The sequence below is a fragment of the Miscanthus floridulus genome, chromosome 19 (assembly GCF_019320115.1).
Source record: "Miscanthus floridulus cultivar M001 chromosome 19, ASM1932011v1, whole genome shotgun sequence".
Classification (NCBI taxonomy): domain Eukaryota; kingdom Viridiplantae; phylum Streptophyta; class Magnoliopsida; order Poales; family Poaceae; genus Miscanthus; species Miscanthus floridulus.
In genome coordinates, this window is record NC_089598.1 from 88,942,517 (window position 1) to 88,961,299 (window position 18,783).

Below are 18,783 nucleotides of genomic sequence, written 5' to 3' on the forward strand. Positions count from 1 at the left end.
AACAACTCCTAACTTCACTTTTAGCATAGTGGAATGAGCCAAATTCTCAATGACAACCGGCTCTTTGATCTCATTGATCGGCACCTCCATGGAGCTAATTGTAAGGCCCTGTTTGGTTCTCTAGTCCATGGACTAAAAGTTTTAGTTCACTTTAGTCATGAACTAAAAGTGGACTAAAGTGGTGTTTAGTTCCTTGAACTAAAATGGACTAAAGTGGAGAGAGAGGACAATAAATGAGAGGCATGGGTGTCCCCAACACCTTTTAGTCCAGTTTTGTGAACTAAAGGACTAAAGGATTTTAGTCCACTTTTAGTCTAAGTATTTGGCTGTTTAGTCCAACTAAAGTGCAGATTTTAGTCCAAAATACTTTAGTCCATGGGAACCAAACAGGCCCTAAGAAATGTTTGCTTAATAGCCTCCACAAGAGCAGCGAGAACCTCCTTCTAAGCACGTGAATTTGCTTTGGAGGCCACTAGACTTCTTTTTTAATAGGCTGATTCATTGAATCGGTTTTTAGGTTGGTATACTTGCTCATAAGTCATCAAAAATTGATTATGATTGCACCTGTCTACTAGATATTGTGATCTTATTAGCCTTCTAAATTCCAATCTCTGAATGCTTTGGTTTGTACGTGTGCATGGGTCTTTGATCCACCTTAATTAGGCCGATTTGAGAAATCAGTCTTGCCATTTTTTTACTATTTAGTGGCTTGAACAGCAGCAATAACATCTTCTCTTTTTGCTTCCCCACATGAGTTTCTTCTCCCCTCCCCCAGTGCCAGAAGTCTTGATGGTCAAATCCTATTTTTAATATTCCATAATATCAGTAAGCTTTACGTGCAAGACCTTGCACCAAATTATACGCCATGCGTATTTTTGTCATTGCCGACATAAGCTTGTATTCCAATAAAAAAAAACATAAGCTTGTATTTTCTATGTTTTATTGACTCAATCCCATTTGCATCACATCTGTTTCATTTGAGCCCAAATATATTAATTAACCTAGGACCAAACACATGTATTTGAGCCCAAATCTCACCAAATATTTTTGACCATTAATCGTATTGTCATTCAATCTGCCAAAAACTCACATAGAACCTAAATACACTTTCAAAATTGTTTGTGTCAATCATGATATTGGAGAAAACACATAAATACTCCCTCCGTCCTAGAATCTATAGTATAACATAAATTGTAAGGCGCATTAAGAGCTAATACAAAAGACACAACTTCATTTCCTATATAATCGATTTAATGGTCGTATTGGATATTACATTTGTAGTAGTTTTTATGACTATAAAAATGATCATGGGATTACATGTTATTACAAATATAACTGTATTAAGTTTGTATTTTAATAGTTATTAAAAATTCTTGGGCATTATTATTAGTCAAAAATTGTAAACCTTGAACCTTGATATGCACGTTCACCTTATAAAGGGGACTGGAGGGTGTAGTAGTTGTAGCGCATAATAGGCTTGCTAATAGACCTAGGGCAGCCAATAATTATTTCATTAGCTAGTGGAAGGGCAAACAGGTGCCAATAATCCTTTGTACCTCCAACCAACTATCCAACAACATATCAATCAGCCCAGCTAATAATTAGGGCTTCATCTCAATGTCCTTTTTAGTAATGCATACATGGATTATGTAACAGAAGCAGAATGACATGCCATAGCTCTGTGTGTCTGCGAGTTTGTAAACTCTTCATATAAGTGTGACGGACAGCATGGTAGACTACTCACTGAGCAAGCCATTAAACTCTGACATCAAAGGTAACTTCCAATTTGAAGCAAATATGCTCAAAAGATTTTGGAATTCAAAATTTATGTAATCATTGTGGCAACTCGCAAATGCAGCAAGACATGACATACAGAATATGTCAGCGGTACTATTTTACCCCAATACATAGCCATATCCAAAGCCCAAACTAAACATAACCCTAACCAGTTCCACAGTCCACACTCACCGACCCAAGGGTCAACTTACCGGCCACACAAAAACAGCCAAAGCACACGATGAAAGCTAATCCTCAGTAGGCATACATGTTCGAAGTCTTGCTGTATTTGTACCTGGTACTGTTAAGTATCAAAGCCAGAGTACACGCCGCTCCCCCTCAGGAGCCGCTTCTCCTCCTCAACATAGTTCTTCCCCCTGCTGGCTTGCCCCCGGTCCCTCTTCCGCTTCTCCTTCTGTGAGAAGGAAGCATCCTTCTTGTCTTTCTCTAATAATAACTGGTTCGGAGGGGCATTATGCAGACCGATAAGCTTCTCTCCTTCAGTCACTGCAGCCCTGGTTCGCTCACGTTCTTCATAGGATTCAGGTGCATCTTCTTTGTCATTGCGGTCTTTCCCAGTGGACCAAGACCAGTTAGCTTCCTCTACTGGACGAACTGTCAAGACAGATGGGCCACCATGGTATCCATGCCGGCTCAAAGCACTAAAATCCACACCAGTTTTCTTCTTCTTTGACTTGGCCTCTGTTCATAGAGCTAAAATTAATGTTAAAATAAACTCTAACAAGAAGATATCATACTCAGAAGTCAGAACAAGCATCATGTGGAATTCGTATCACTGTATTGGTACTTGCTATTTAGCAAATCAAACTGTGTCAGGCTTACAACATGGAAACCCCAAAATAGACAGAATAAGAAGACCCAACTCGTAAACGTCTGCTAGTCCAACTTTATGGAAGGAAACACTGGATCTACGTAAGCATGGTACATGGGATCTGAGGCCCAGAGACTAGCTAAGTGCTGGCCAGAGGTGGTCAGCCTATGGACCTCTTCAGTGGCCCAAATTAGGGTCTCAGCTCTGACAGGGTGGATGATAGCATCCAGACGCCGGTGCTCATCATCACTCCCAATCCTTTGCTGATCCCACTTTTTTAGGAGGACATTGGTGAGGTAATGCAAGGGTTGTTCATACAACTGCTTCAGTGATCCAGCGAGTCCCAGCCACGATGTGAATGGGATTACAGAATCACAGTAAGCAGGAACAGGAATGTGCTTCATGTATTGCTGATACATTTCGGCCCTCCTGATCAGAGAACCTGCATGATCCCATTACCGCATTAGAAAGATCATCATTCCCGAGGATCTGTGACAGCTCAGTCCATGTCTCAGAGGTGCCCAGTTAAAAAACTAGTTTTTTTTCTCAAGGGACATTTTTAAATCTAAGAATTTAATCTTAGTTGTAATAACTGAATTGAGATTGTAATTTGGGTTGTAGTTACCAAAAAAAAGTTGCAACAAAAAACACTAAAGCCATATTTTAAAAGCATCTTCCTTATTTGCACAAACTATTCCTTGGAAAAAATCAGGAACAAATTTCCTAAATAAACCAGTTAACCAGATACAGGTATTGGCTGGTAAACCGGCAGCTGCAGCTGAAAGCGAAACTTTGGGGTCAGGTAAGGCGAGCCTGTATAGTGCTATTGCAATCCGTAAAAAAGAATAGGAAACCTAATCTTTCCCAAAAATCCAAGCTGCTGTATTAAGATGCTGACCATCAGTTTGGGAAACTCAAAACTTGAACTATCCAATTAACTCAAGGACAAGACTACATTGATAAGCTGACAACTTTCCATGGAAAACAAGCCAATATATCAGAGTTCACTCAATCACATGAAGAATACCATGTTCAAAGAGAGCTCTGGTTATGGTGATTACGTTGCTTAAGTAGCTTTCTTCATTTTTTAAGCAAAACTTGTTCAGCCTATTTTTCAGTTGCAAACCAACTTTTGTAAGGCAAATAAATATCAACTAAGCAAGTCTCTCCAGTAACTAGCTTTTTATTATTCCCTCTACATTCAATTTGATCTGAGAAGACCACAGTCCTAGACCAATAAGCAGTAGTCTTCATACAGGGTTCCCAAGCAGTAGTGTTCATGTATTGCTGCAAATATAAGTCTTATGACCTGTGCTGCATCGTTGAGAAGGTGAAACCTGGAGACTAGCCTACTCAAAAACAGGTGTCAACTTAAGCCCAATCCACAATACACAAACTTCAACAGTCACAGTACATCATCAATCAATTATCAATCATATCAATTCGTCGCCTAGTCCTATCCGCAAGTGAAACACACAAAAAGCGAAGTCATTCACGAATCAAAATCCCTCACCTTCTGCCACCGAAGCAGATTTGGAGGAATTGGGCAGCCCAAAGGCATTCCAGCCATTCCCCTCCCCAGCATCGTCGTTGGAATCCGAGCTCAAGTCATCATCCGAAGATACGTCATGGGATTCCTTATGCAGCACCACCCTCTTCATATCTTATAATCAGAAACAAGGTCAGTGCCACTCCATTAGGAGACAATCTTCATAGATGTTAAAAGGTAACCTTTATATATTAGTTTGTCAATATTAAACCTATGGAAGTATGGCCTATGTTGCATCTACGGAAAGGTGAAAACTGAACAATAAGAACTACACCCCTGGTGACCACACACTAACAATTGACCAGACTACTCATAATTGGGCAATCAATCATCTCAGGGCCAATGGAGACTAAATAAAAGTTTCAACAGTCAAAGTGAACCATCAAACAACCATACCAAGGCATCAGTCTATCCGCGAGTGAAACACGCATATGCAATGAAATTAGCAGATCTAGAGTCAGTAAACAACCGGAGAGGTCTCACCTTCTCCCGCAGCAGCAGCTTTGGAGGCGCTCCCGCCCTTCTCCTTCGCGCCTACTTGGTCGGAATCTGAGGCCGAGGAGTCGCCGGAAGACACGTCGAGGGGCTCCTCCGACGGCACCGCCCTCTTCATATCTGATACCCGCCAACGCGGTCAGCGCCACTCAATCCGAAGTCCGCAGAGAACGCAGAGGAGCAGGGGGTTTGGGCCTTTGGGGCCTCACCTATATGAAAGCGGAGAAACCTCGCCGGATGGGGGTAAGGTTGAGGACAAGGCGGAGGACGCGGTGGGTGGTCGCAGGCGCCGTGAACGCCGAGAGTAGCTCGAGTTTCGGAACCCTCGGACGGCTTGGAGGCTGGTTGTGGAGGAGAGTGGACTGATTGATTAAAATTCTTGGGCTCAGTAGACTAATTTGGCCCATATGGAACGATTGTGTTTCTTGGTCCATATATGGTCTGCATATGAGGGCCCGTTTGGACTTTGGAGGGAGTGGGAGAGAGAGGCCTCTCCTAGTAGCTACAGTACAGTAGGGATAAAAAACAGATCGGATATGACTTATATTACATTTGTTTTTATATTTCTGTTCGGATTTGGATTCGAATACGGATACTGTCAGTCATGCCGGATAAGATACGATGGGATGTCAACATCATAAATATGCGATTTGAGTATTCGGATACGGATACGGTATCGGATGTTGAACATCCAGACTTGGATACGGTAGATCTGAACCCCTCTAAACGGATTCGGACTCGAATACGGTCAGAAAATATCAATACCGTTTTCATCCCTAGCTACAGTATATGTGCTGAGTTGCATTTGCGAAATTGCGAAAGAAAAAAAACAAAACGGTAATGCTAGGAGGAACGTCCGTCCGCGGTGAACGCTCCTGTCCATGGACCCGACGTCCGGAAGCTGTTGTTCCAAACCGCTCCCTCTGCTCCTCTCTAGTCACCACAGGATTAAAAAAAATTCACGCATCACCGCGACCGGCTCAGCTGCAGCTCCCGCATGCCTCTCTCTCTACCGCGCCTCCCGCCGGCCTTCCTCTCCACCGCCGCCATGTCCGCACCGCCGCGGCGTGCTCGGCGCGCGAGGCTGCACCACTGTCTGCTGTTGTCGCCTCCACCGCGTGCATCCTATCTCCTTGGGGTCGTACAGCCGCCCGCCCACTGTCATCCTCCTTCTCCACCGTGACCGCATAGCCGGGATCCCATTGTGCCGTGCTCCGCCCACCTAGCTACCATGTTTTGCTGAAAGCGCATATTGCAAGCGTATGTTTCGAGTGTTTTAAATGTTTCAGAGGTATGGTGCAAATGTTTTAGATGAATGTTACGAAAATAGATCAGGATATTGCATATGTTGTAAATGGTTGTATACGTATGTTGCAACTTACCAATGCTTCATCTTTATTTTTTGGACGCATGTTGCAAGTGTGTTTATGTGGATGTTGCATATGTTTCACACATACGTTGCATGCGTTTTATCTGGATATTGCGTATGTTTGTAATGGTTTTCATGTGTTTTTTTAAGTGTTTCATCTGCCTTCAGACGTATGTTGCAAATGTTGTATTTGGATGCTTCAAAAACTGATCGGGTGTTGCATCTCTCCTGCTCACCTTATGTTGCATCGTCTCGGTGTGTCCTCCTTCCAGCGCCGACAGGGCATCCATACGACGTCGTGGCCCGGTCCTTCCGAATCAGACGTGCCCTCCCCCTCCCCTCTTGTCGCTCGAACAGCGCGGGCCCTGCGTGGAGCATGAGAAATGGAGACAGTGCAGGCCCTGCGTGGAGCACGAGAAACAAAGGGCAGCACGCGGGCGACGTGCGAGCCTAGCACTGCCGTAGGCAAAATGCTCCTTTACCGATACACAGCCTGTTCGCTTGCTCGTATACGACTGTGGATTATAAGCTGGAATAGTATTTTTCTCTCACACCAAACCAGCCAGCTAAATAATTCACGATCGTTTACGGCCTGCCGAACAGGCTGACAGTTTTCATTAGTACGCAGTTGCCAATGCAATTTATCTTTTATAGACGAAATGGTCAAAATGGCCCTAAAAAGTTTTGTAATTTTTAAAACGTTCACGTAGTGTTTTTTATTGGTTTTTATAAAGGCAAAATGGGAAAGTTTTTTTGGATACGTAGTTGTCAAGTATTTTCAAACAAATAAAGAGGTACAAAGTGTAGTATTTGGAAGTAAATCTTAGTACATTAGGTATGAGATGCTTCTAGGTCAAGTTTAGAGTTCAAACTTAAAAGTGTATACTGTATCAAATAATACCCTCAAAAAGAAAGACCAAACATATCCATGAATAGGATAAATTAATCCTTTTATTGAAATTTTGTTCATGCATTTCATATGGAGCGCAAGTATCTCAGCTGCCAAAATCCACTGCCGATGGATCGCCACAAGATTCAAAAACGCGATATCAATGTATCATTTGTTCCATTGCAGTTGCATGTGCCTTTCGCTCCAACGCCGTCAGACTTTGGGCACGGCAGCGAGGGAGGCCTCTAGCTTCTCCGCCGGGTGCGAGAGATCGACCATGTCGCCCCTCAGGTACTTCTCGTACGCGGCGAGGTCGAAGTGACCGTGGCCGCACATGGCCATGAGGATGACCTTCTCCTCTCCGGTCCGCTTGCACTCCAGCGCCTCCCTGATCGCCGCCGCGATCGCGTGCGTCGGTTCCGGCGCCGGGATGATTCCCTCCGTCCTGGCGAATTGCAAGGCAGCTGCTCCACAGTTCATGGACGCCAGTGTTATGATATTATTCTTCTTTCATCCATTTCCTTGTTGAAAAGTCTTATTGTCATTGACGAAAGGTATATTAGGATACCTTGAAAGCATTCAGTCTGCTGTATCGCGATGGCGTCCATGAAGCCCAGCTCGTACACGTGTGAGATCAGAGGTGCCATTCCATGGTAGCGAAGCCCACCTGCAACGAATAGAAGTGCACGCATTGCTCGATCAGCAAGAAGAAGAACAAACAACAGAGTAATCGAGGAGGCAAGAAAGCGTGTGAAGAAAAGAAACCTGCATGGATCGGGTCGGGGACGAAGCCGTGGCCGAGGGTGTGCATCTTCATCAGCGGCGTGAGCCCGGCCGTGTCGCCGAAGTCGTAGGCGTAGACGCCCTTGGTGAGCGTGGGGCACGCCGCGGGCTCCACGGCCCTGAACGTGGGGCTCATGTTGCCGCGCAGCTTCTCGCGCAAGAACGGGAACGCGAGCCCGCCGAAGTTGGACCCGCCGCCGGTGCAGCCGATGACGACGTCGGGCGTCTCGCCGAGCGCCGCCAGCTGCTCCAGGCACTCCTCCCCGATGACGGTCTGGTGGAGGAGGACGTGGTTGAGCACGCTGCCCAGGCAGTACTTGGTGTCGGCGTTGGTGGCCGCCACCTCCACCGCCTCGGAGATAGCGATCCCGAGGCTGCCGGGGCTGGACGGGTCCGCCTCCAGGATCTTCTTGCCGGCCTCCGTCGCCGTCGACGGCGACGGGTGAACCTTGGCGCCCCACGTCTCCATCATCAGCCTCCGGTACGGCTTCTGGTCGAACGACGCGCGCACTTGCCACACCTGCATTCGTCATTAGCGCCGGTGCCACCGCAAAATTCAGCAACGAACCGAATCTTGCCCGAGCAATAAATTAACCACGAGTCACGAACAGCGGAGAGGAGTGGCCTCGCGATCTCGCGGTGAGAAAGAAATGCGCGCTCACCTCGCAGTTGAGGCCGAAGAGGCTGCTGGCGAAGGACAGCGCGCTGCCCCACTGGCCGGCGCCGGTCTCGGTGACCACGTTCTTCACCCCTGCCGCGGCGTTGTACCACGCCTGCGGCACGGCGGTGTTGGGCTTGTGCGACCCCGCCGGGCTGGTCCCCTCGTACTTGTAGTAGATCTTCGCCGGCGTGCTGAGCAGCTTCTCCAGCCTCCTGGCCCTGAACGTTGCATTGCCAGCATTGTGTTCACTCACTCCATACTCTGAATCTCTGATCGCAGCAGCAGCAGCAGCAGCTATTGATCGACACAAAAAAAACGTCATGATGTACCTGATCAGGGGCGTCGGGCGCCAGAGCTTGTACACGTCGATGACCTCCTCGGGTATGTCGACGAAGCGCTCGTCGGTGACCTCCTGCCTGATCAGCTCGTCGGGGAACAGAGGGGAGAGGTCGCTGGGATTCAGAGGCTGGTGCGTCTGCGGGTGCAGCGGTGGCGGCGGCTTCACCGGCAGGTCGGCGATGAGGTTGTACCATTGCTTCGGGATGCTCACCTTGGCGCCCGGATTCGAACTGGCCCTAGCGGTGAATCTCAAGCTTCTCCTGCTGGCACTGGCAGCAACTCGGTGTTTCGGTGTGCACAGCAGTGAAGCGCTCTGCTCTGGCCCTGCTGCTGCGTAAGAATGTATGTCGTCAGGTTGGTGTTTGCATTGTCATCCACCAAGATGAACAAGATTTAACGAAAATAGCCATCAGTAGCACCTACTAATTTGCCAATGCCGATAAAAGCTCTAGATTATCTTTGTAGTTTTTTTTTTTAGAATTCTAAGGACAAAGCCCTGGTCCATAATGTGTTGCAAAGCAAGGCTAAGAATACTAAGTGTTTACACAGGTCGGGCTCACGAGCTTTACTAGTAGCCCTGGTCCATAATGTGTTGCAAAACAAGGCTAAGAATAACCCTCCGTGTTGTTTGTAGTTGTAAGACCATCCCGAATAATTGAAAATCAAATGTTGTATTTCAACAAATCTGAATCGTTAGATTATAATAATCAGCTAAAATAATTTAATGGTGATCCAAACATAAGAGATTGTGTGATAAATTATTATAATCCAAGCAACAGATTATAATTATTTTGTAATCCACGTGAGACCTACTGATTGGAGTTTTATTTTTGCAAATACTGATAGGAGATTATGAACTCAAAAAAAAAAAAACTTGCGCCTCCACCCTTGGCACCGCAAGAAAAAACTGCAGCATGCAAGGGCACCTAAGGTAATTGAAGAATCCAAACAGTTTATACTATTATAATCCATAATCTAGATTATTATAACTATATCCTAATCTAGATTGGAATCAAAACATGTCTACACTGGTCTCTAGAAATGGTAATGCCCTTTCACAGGCCAACTCAACCATTTAATCATTTTTGGCCCCGTTTGGTAAGGCTCCTCTCTCCGGCTTATCCGGAGGAGCCTTACCAAACGGTTTGGGCCTATTTGGTAGGTCTCTTTCTCGGTTGCGGCTCCTTTGGAGAAGCCCTATCAAACATTTTGTGAGAAAAACGGCTCTGCCCTCCCAAACACACCCGGAGCTGCTCCCAACAAGGGCGGTCCCAAGGCCCGGCGAGCATGGGCAGCTGCCCGGGCTCCAACGCTTTTTTAGTGGTATTCTACAATCGCTGCTACAGAAAATTGAACGCCCGTCAAGCAAAATGAGCCTGAGCTGAGCGGAGCACCTGCTATTGCTAGGTGACGGACGTACGACACTAGCTGGCACATATCACTTTCTAGTAAAACTACTACCATTATATTGCCGCTGTCAAACCTCTAATAATGTATCTCATGCTTCTGTTTTGTGGCTCCTGGATGTGTTATATTACGGGTAACTTTATATTTCCTTAGCCTAGTACGTACGCACTATCCAAAACTAGATAGGTTAGGATTATGCAGCAAATGAATAGCTACTCCTTATAGAGTGCAAATTAAACGAACTCACGATCACTTGACAGGATTTCGTGATACCACGTAACCAACACGCATCACCACCTTCAGCCGAACGCTAGCACGATGTATAATGTCAGAAGAGCCTTAGGGTCCATACTATAAGATTAGTCTTGCAGAGGCCGTGTTGATCTTAATAAGCCTATATTTACTAAGATCATGCATTATTATAAATTTTTTCTTCTTAATAAAAATGTGCTTAGGTCCGTGCGGCCGTGAAAAAAAAAGGCTAGCATTCATATATGTGATCATATTCGTGGTCTGTGGTGGTAACCATGTTCTATACTAAGATGAAGAAGAAAACTTCCTCTGACTTCGTCCAGGCTCGGTTCAATTCCTGGGTCCGCCACTGGCTCCCAAACATGTAAAAATCAACCCGTTCTATTTTGAACCTAATAAGGCCTTGTTTAGTTCCAAAACTTTTTTTCAAAAAGTGCTACAGTAGCCATCACATCGAATCTTGCGATACGTACATGGAGCATTAAATATAGACGAAAAAAACTAATTACACAGTTTGGTTGGAAAATCGCGTGACGAACGTTTTGAGCCTAATTAGTCCATGATTGAATACTAACTGTCAAATAAAAACGAAAATGCTACAGTAGTCGAATTCCCAAATTTCACCAAACTAAACACAGCCTAATTCTTGAAATTTATCGGCCAACTTTTAATGCCCGGCCTAGCTACGACCCAATCACATACTATTTATAAAGTATCCCAACTACCCGATCAGAACACAAAAATGGTCCCTTCTGCGACTTGGGTTTAGCATTCTAAGTCGTCAAAACTCCACCCCACCCAAAGGTGAAAGAACCTACTAAACATGCTTCTGAAATCGTCAAAAAAATCGAACCTTTATGCAATCATTCATGGATGCAATCATGCAACCATGGTTCCTGTTATCTGATACTCCCCAACTATCTGAAGAAACAGAGACACATTACTAAAAATAATGATATTCAGATGCGTTGAACAACTAGATATATATGCTACTGGATGCTGGGATGGGGAGTGGCCAACAAACAGCATCAAAAGTTCAAAACGATAACATAGTATACTCCTGGAGATTTGTGTTGGCAGAAAGAAAGCTAAAAAATTTGCAAGGGCGGCACAAGGTTCCCCAAGCTGAACCTGACCGAGCCAGGTAGAGAAGAAGAGGTTCTTGCTCCCACCTATCCAAAGAAGAAAGACGAAGCAAGAAGTACCTGGCAAGGTTAATGAGGTCGACGAGCTACTTATCCAAGGTCATCGATCAAACTAGCTAGGATCGGAGTTGGAGAAAACAAGCAGACGAATCGGCGGGAGGAGGATTCTGAAGCGGGTGTGTGTATCCATGGGCGCACCTTGGGAGAGAGCAGGACGAAGGGTGGAGGTTGAGGCTGCGGCGGTGGCGGCGGCGGCGGCGGCCATTCTCGAGTCCTGGAGATGTGACTGCCTGCCTGCTGCTGGTCTGATGCTCGCGGCCGGTGACTGCCAAGTGGTTTAATTAACGCGTCTCACGGTCACGGAGCGCGCGGGCGGACGCAGAAATTTTTATGCGGATCACGGTGTAGTAGTAGTTTATTCAGAGGTTGCTTCAGGGAATCAGGGGCTAGCTCCCTTTGGAGAGGAGTCCCGAAGAGAAGAGGAGCGATCCACCAGTCTGAGTGACCGCTGACCAGCCTGTCGACGTCGCTGTCCCCGCGCCTTCAATGGCACGGCGGCTGCGGCAGGGCACTTTCGTACTACCTTCTATGGACTCGTGGTCGTGGGAGCAGAAGCGAGCAAAAGGTCAGACGAAAGGTTGCGGAGAAGACGAGAGAGGAGCACCAAAGCTCACGCCGTCCGGCGCACGGAGTCCGTGGATGGGCACTTTGACCCGCTCGCCCCTCCGTTGCATGCTCTGACCCCAACGAACTCGCCAGCGGCGGCGGCGGATTAGGGCAGCAGGCGTTTCTTCGGTTGTTCGCTTCCTTTTTGCCCCCCACCACCAATGTGGCCCCGCGCTTGGTGCAGCAGTTAACCTCGCGTGATACAGGTTTAGGCGCGAGGAAAAAAGTGTCGAAACTAAACTCGCGGTTTTTTTTTTATATTGTCTCCAAAACAAGCAAGTCCTCGTTATGCTACGGATAAATTAAACGTTGTGCATGTTTCGAAACACAGTGGATATACTTGGCCATCGGGCCGGCCCGGCTCGGCACGGGACAGGCACGGCCCGGAGGATGTCGGGCCGGCACGGCACGCCGTGCCTCCCGTGCCGTGCCACTGCGGGCCTCGTGCCTAGTCGACAGCCTAAGCACGGGCCTATGGGCCTAAATCCGTGCCGTGCCGGCCTGGTAGGCACAGCCAAATCACCAGGCCGTGCCAGCCCGAGGCCCGTAGGGTTAAAAAACACATCAAAAAATTCATCTCAACAAGTATTCAAATTTTAAGTATTTTTTTCCAGAAGAGCTTCAAACTAAAACCAAAACCATACACACGGAGAACAAAAGAAAATTAAAAGGATAACTGAGCTATGTGCAATGCTGCCTCATTAAAAACCTTTCTGGGTAAAACTCACCTTTGTGAGAAACCCCAGAAAGAGAAAAAGAGTGCAGCACAGCTCTTATAAGTCTTAAACATGTTCAAAGGTTTACATGATACATCACAGATATAGATCATAATCAAGTCTCAGGCTCTCAGCTCACCTCTCGAGTCTCACAAACTCACTGTCTCAATCTCAACTCTCAATCTCAACCATCAGATGCAGAAGCCACAGATGCAGATGTGGTAGCAGAAGGAACCCCAGAACCAGAAGTAGATGCATCTTCATCAAGATAGAGATACTCGAAGGAGTCTACCAGTTTTTGGTTGTCAACATCATGCTGTAGTCTTCTTTCACCCAGCTCCCAATCTTTTATGCAAGCAAGCATCTCTACATGTTCAGGCAATAGTCGACGGCGCCGCTCCTCAAGTATTCTTCCTATTAAGCTGAAACAAGATTCTGAAGACACTGTTGAAATAGGAACTGACATAATGTCTCTAGCCATGATGGAAAGCACTGGATATGTTAGCTTATGGTCACACCACCAGAGAAGTAGATCAAAGTCATCCTCATATACAGTGACATTGTCACTATCTAGATAAGCAGATAGCTCACAAGCAGCAGCAGAAGTAGATAAAGAAGGACTGGGAGAAGAGGCAGGGGAAGGTCCAACAACACCAGATGCTCCAGGGCCTCCAAAAATTCTTCCCCATGCATGCTTCCTCTTACCTGTGATGCTTGCAGGATGTGCAGCCCTCCTTTGAGACCTAGTTGCACCAAACTTTTCTTCATACTTGTTAAATAACTTGAAAATTTTAGTTTTCATAATACCATAATAAGAACTGTAGTCAAAACCAGTTTTTGTTGCATTATGGTAAGAACATTAAATAAACCTCTCATTTTACCTCTAGGATCAAGAATGAATGTAAATGAATACAGCAGAGGTATATCCTTCCAGTATTTTAGGTATTTAAGCTTCATAGGATAGACAACAGAAAACAGATTCTGATCCTTTGAACTTTCATGCAAATGAGTTATAATATCTAGCAGATAGTACAGAATAAGTGGACTAGTTGGATAGTAAACACCAGAAAGAGTGATTGTGGAGTCATAAAAAACTTCCAGGAATTTAAGTATTTTATCAGCAATATACCAGTGACTTGCAGTTAACAACGTTGAGCCATAGTTGGAATTAATGAACACAGAAAAAACATCCTTATATGGAAGCAAGTGTTTAAGCATAAGATATGTAGCATTCCATCTAACATCCATATCCAAACCAAACTTTCTAGGTCTAACACCCTTAGCAATGCAAAAGTTCTTGAACAAAGCAATCCTTTGATTAGATGAATTCAAAAAGTTAATAGCTGTTCTAAAATCCTCAGTGTAAGGTTTGAACATTTTTAAGCCAGATTTTATTATCAGATTAATAATATGGCAAGCACAACATTGATACACAAGATGATACTTAACCTTATTAGGATCTGAAGGTGTAGGTGCAGGTTCAAAACCCAGATAACCAGCAAACATAGGTGTCAATGTTTCCATAGCCTTAGCATTGGAAGAAGCATTGTCAAGAGTAACAGAGAACACCTTGTGAAGCAAACCAAATTCTTCAATCACACAAGCAACTTTTTCTACAATATTGTCACCAATATGTTTTACCTCAATCAAGCGGAGACCAATTACCTTTTTCTGCAACTCCTAGTCAGCAGTCATATAATGAGCAACAACACTGATATAGTCTTCCTTTGCATTACTAGACCAAATGTCTGATGTCAGACCAACAGAAGAAGCACCAGACAACATATAGTTCTTAATTATATTACGTCGTTCATTAAAAAATTTACCAAGATCTCTAGTGGTGGTATGTCTAGAGACCTTCACAAACCTAGGATTATGAGCTCTAACAATATATTCTTCCCAAGCATCAGTCTCACCAATTCCTAAAGGCAGATCAAGCTTAGCAATCAAACGACATAATTTAGATCTAGCAACTTTAGGTTTATAATCCCAGTTATAAACAGAACCATCAGGATTGTATGAAAGCCTAGATTGAACCCTAGCACGTTGATCAATTTTAATCCTACATGATTTTTGGTGCCTTTTTAAGTGACCAGTGCCAACAGAAGATCTAGCAGACAAGGTAGTTTTGCACATCTTACAAACAGCCTTGGTGCAAATTCTAGAACCATTAATAACCTCATAGATCTCCTCAAAATCAGCCCACACAGGCGATTTGCGCTTACTAGTGTTACCTGTACCAGCAACCGAAGGACCAGTGCCGTTGGAGTTCGCAGCCACCGTCCCCCCTTCGCCACCGTCCGCGTCCACATTGATCGGAGCAGCAGAGCCATCCCCAAGATCGATACCGAACAACGCAGCAGCATCGACTCGAGTGTCGTCGTCGTTCTCGCCCTCTAGGGCTAGGCCAACCGGTAGGAGGCCATCCTCATCGGCCATGGCCGCCTCTCCAGCCCCGTTCCTCGACGGTGCGGGTGGCCGCCTTGCTCGCTCTAAGCCGCAGCTAGAAGACGACGCATCGGCTACCAACCTGCATAAAGACGTGGAGGAGGAGGAAAATAGTACATCAGAATAGATCACAAAGACACAAACCATTCATCAATGGAAGAAGAGGAGGGTTAGGGTTAGGGTTAGGGTTAGGGTTTGGTTTAGGGATGTACTTGCGTAACCGGAGCCTGGTGCTGAAGAAGAAGAGGACCACCTAGAGAAGACGACAGTAAGGTTAGAAGGACGACGAGCGGCGGAGGTGGGGCACATGGGGACACAAACTCACATAATCACCTAGATCTAGAGGGGAGATAGGGATAGGGACAAGGGAGAGGCGGAGAGGGAGCAGGGAGGGGATCAGGTAGGACTTAGTTGTAGGGAGCTGCTCATCGACGGCAGGCAGGGTTAGGGTTAGGGTTAGGGTTAGGGATGTACCTACGCAACTGGAGCCCGGTGCTGGAGAAGACGAGGGCCACCCAAAGAAGACGACACACCGGTTAGAAGGACGGCGAGCGGCAAAAGAGGGGCAGACGGGACACGAATTCACATAGTGTCGATGTTTGATCACCGATAGCCTGCCACGGGGGTACCCAGGGCAATATGTTTGGGTTTCAGCATATGCAGAACTCGATGGTTAACGCAAGAGACAGTCGATTTAACCTGGTTCAGGCCCTCGATCGCAGATCGAGTAATAGCCCTACGTCCAGTCGGTGTTTGCCTTTGCATTGGATTGATTATGAAGCTTTGTATCATATAATTGTTCTGTTGAACTCTGCAATCTAAGGAGCCCTGCCCTCCTTTATATAGTCAGGAGGCTAGAGTCCTAGTCAGTTTACAATGAGAGTTTCTAGTAGGATTACAGAGTAATACTGGTACTAAGATTACAGGGGAAGAATCCTAATTAGACTAGGTCTTCTCCCTTCCTTATAGGGTATCCCATGGGTCCTGTACCGACAAGCCCTCGAGCACTTCACGGTTGAGTTCTGGAAGCCTCGTCTTGTTCCTTCAAGCCTTGTTAAGTAGGAACAAGCGTCGTCCGAGTGCTTTCTCGAGCGAAACCGTGCAGCGCTTCGTGAGATCTTTGCATGATTGCGTATCTTTTTGAAGAAAAAAGTACTCCTATTTGGATGTAGCCCCCGAGCCACTGGCTATTTGGTACAAGGAGCTTGAGGGTCTTTTCTTGAAATCATCCTGAGTCTTTGTTGAAAGGCTCCCGAGCGTATACCCGGGTTCTTTTTTTAAAAGAACTCGGATATAGCTCGGTCCGGCTTCTTTTGGTTAGAAGTCCTTAAAGTAGCTTTGTCTTGAAGAAGTATTCTTGGTGACATGCGTTTTTTGAAGGAAAAAGTACACTTACTGAGTGTAGCCCCTGAGCCTCTTGCTATTTGGAACAAGGAGCTAGAGGGTCTTGAATCTTATGTTGTTTTGAAAAATTGTTGTCTTGAAGAAGTTTTCTGAGTGACGTGCGCTTTTTTGGAGAAAAAAGTGCACTCACTGAGTATAGCCCCCGAGCCTCTTGCTATTTAGAACAAAAAGTTGGAGGGTCTTGAATCTGAGTTGTTCGCTAGAATTGTATACCTCTCCTTTTGCAGCCCCCGAGCATATATCCGGGTTGTTTTGTTTAGGAGGAATTCGGAAGCGGAGTTTTGGCGTATCCTCCGGTAGTCTGCTGTTTGTCAGATGTAGTTGTATGGTGGTGGTTGAGTGTAAATGCCTTTCGTTCACAGGTTGTACTGTGCCGGTATATTCTTCTGAATATGCCCGTCTTCAAGTACTGTTCCTTCTCGCCTGAGTCTTTCATTATTGAGTTTTATCTTTTCACTGTGTCCTTTGCTAGGCTTATTTTGTTGGTACTCCTAGTCCATATGCACCGCTCATTTGATCTATAAATACTCTCCTAGAGTGCTAGTTTTCATCCATTGAACATTCTGTTGAAACCTTTGTGATCATTAACATGGTAGTTTGTGAAGTAGAGCAGCCCCCGGGCGTGTTTTATAGTTCCTGTGTGTCTTGTCATAGCTGGAGGAAGTCTTGTGATAGGGATTAGAGGTAGGCTAATCCTGCAGCAGCAATGTACCACGATGTACGTGGCAGTAGTTGGAGGAAGTTTTGTGATGTGGACTTCGTTCCTTCATCTGACAGTTCTGGGTTGATCCTCGTCGCCTGTCTTGAGACTGTCCGATGCAGATCAACACCATATCTAGCATCACATCGGTCTTGGGTAGACAGATGCCTGCCGGCCTTCTCTGCTCCATGTTGTCCTGCCGTGCTGCTAATTTCCGCCTTGGATGCACTGCGTCCGTCCTTTAAAGAAAACAGTGTAGCCGATGGCGGTTTGTCCTTCCGAGTAGCAATTTAGGACACGTAGTCGTTCCAAAGCCTAGCCTTGTCTGTGTTCTTCTTTGCTACTTTGCTTTTCATGGTACCGAGTACGTTGGGTCTTGTAAGATTTGTAATCTTCTATTTTTGAAGTCGCTTGTAATGGAAAGAATCTTGTCTTCTGAGTTGTTATTTACTTTTCTGCTGTAGTCCCGGTTGTTCATGATATTCCTAAGTTCTTTCCATAAGAACCGAGTTCCTATGTTCCTTGTGAAGTTGCCCTTCTTTTCTTCTTTGTTGATGGGTTATTCTTGCAGTTATCTGATAACTCCGCAGTAGTGCTAGATGGATAAGTCTGAAATCTGCCCATTGAATTATACCGTTGTGTGGATTTGTGCCCTCCATCATTTTAGCTGTGTCGGTAAATGGACCGTTGCGTTCTCACACGATGCTTTAACGGGCCTGGTAGGCCATTTTTAATGATGTAAAATCTATTTAAGGACCCTTCATCTTCTTTTTCTTTACTGCCTTTCTCCTGCCTTCAAACCCTAGCTCTCAGTCATCCGCCGTCGCCATTGTCGCCGTCATCTTTAGCGCCGCTGTCTAGGCTTTCTTTTCCCCTAATTGCTTTTTGCCTCCGTTAGTTCATGGGTAAGAAGAAAACCGCAAGTAAGTCCCAGTCTTCTTTCATGGACGAGGAGTCATCACTCTCCGTGATCGAGAATCAGGAGTTTGTTGCCATGAGGGCCGCCTAGAAGTCTTGGCCGACTCCGACCACCACCGAAGAGCAGCTTCGCGAGCTTGTCAGTGACAGCTTGATCTAGAGCAAGGCTTTTGCTGAATGGAGAGTTCCAGGCAAGCATCAGGTCCCTGCTCCAGGTCCTGGTGAGACCGTTCTTTTTGTTTCTTTCATTCATGCTGGACTTTGCCTTCTCGCCTCTGCTTTTCTTCATCAATTTCTCAGCTATTTTAGGATTTGCTTGAACCATCTTGCTCCTAATGCAGTTCTCCACCTTTATGTCTTTGTTCATCTTTGTGAAGCTTTCCTTGGAATCCCCCCTTCTCTTTCTCTATTTCGTTACTTCTTTCGCCTGAAAC

General features: G+C 45.7%; 2 protein-coding genes across 5 annotated transcripts; both read right to left on the bottom strand.

The window, feature by feature from the left end:
* Positions 1–1,806: 1,806 nt before the first annotated feature.
* On the bottom strand, positions 1,807–5,004 carry LOC136528619 (uncharacterized). Of its 2 annotated transcripts, XM_066521578.1 has the most exons (4): positions 4,862–5,004; positions 4,641–4,772; positions 4,122–4,271; positions 1,807–2,478 (listed from the first exon to the last, which is right to left on the bottom strand). In XM_066521578.1, exons 2-4 carry the CDS (start codon positions 4,768–4,770, stop codon positions 2,081–2,083), a joined length of 678 nt encoding a protein of 225 aa, XP_066377675.1. In that variant the 5' UTR covers positions 4,771–4,772; positions 4,862–5,004; the 3' UTR covers positions 1,807–2,080. The 2 variants fall into 2 exon arrangements, with proteins under 2 accessions (XP_066377675.1, XP_066377674.1); XM_066521577.1 differs by having other exon boundaries at positions 4,641–5,003.
* Positions 5,005–6,954: 1,950 nt separating this feature from the next.
* On the bottom strand, positions 6,955–12,134 carry LOC136528792 (uncharacterized). Of its 3 annotated transcripts, none has more exons than XM_066521778.1 (6): positions 11,696–12,134; positions 8,684–9,017; positions 8,356–8,572; positions 7,676–8,213; positions 7,479–7,577; positions 6,955–7,374 (listed from the first exon to the last, which is right to left on the bottom strand). In XM_066521778.1, the coding sequence occupies exons 1-6, from the start codon at positions 11,760–11,762 to the stop codon at positions 7,124–7,126; spliced, it is 1,506 nt and encodes a 501-aa protein (XP_066377875.1). In that variant the 5' UTR covers positions 11,763–12,134; the 3' UTR covers positions 6,955–7,123. The 3 variants fall into 3 exon arrangements, with proteins under 3 accessions (XP_066377875.1, XP_066377873.1, XP_066377872.1); XM_066521776.1 differs by having other exon boundaries at positions 8,684–9,020; XM_066521775.1 differs by having other exon boundaries at positions 8,684–9,023; positions 11,696–12,133.
* Between the last annotated feature and the right edge of the window lie 6,649 nt (positions 12,135–18,783).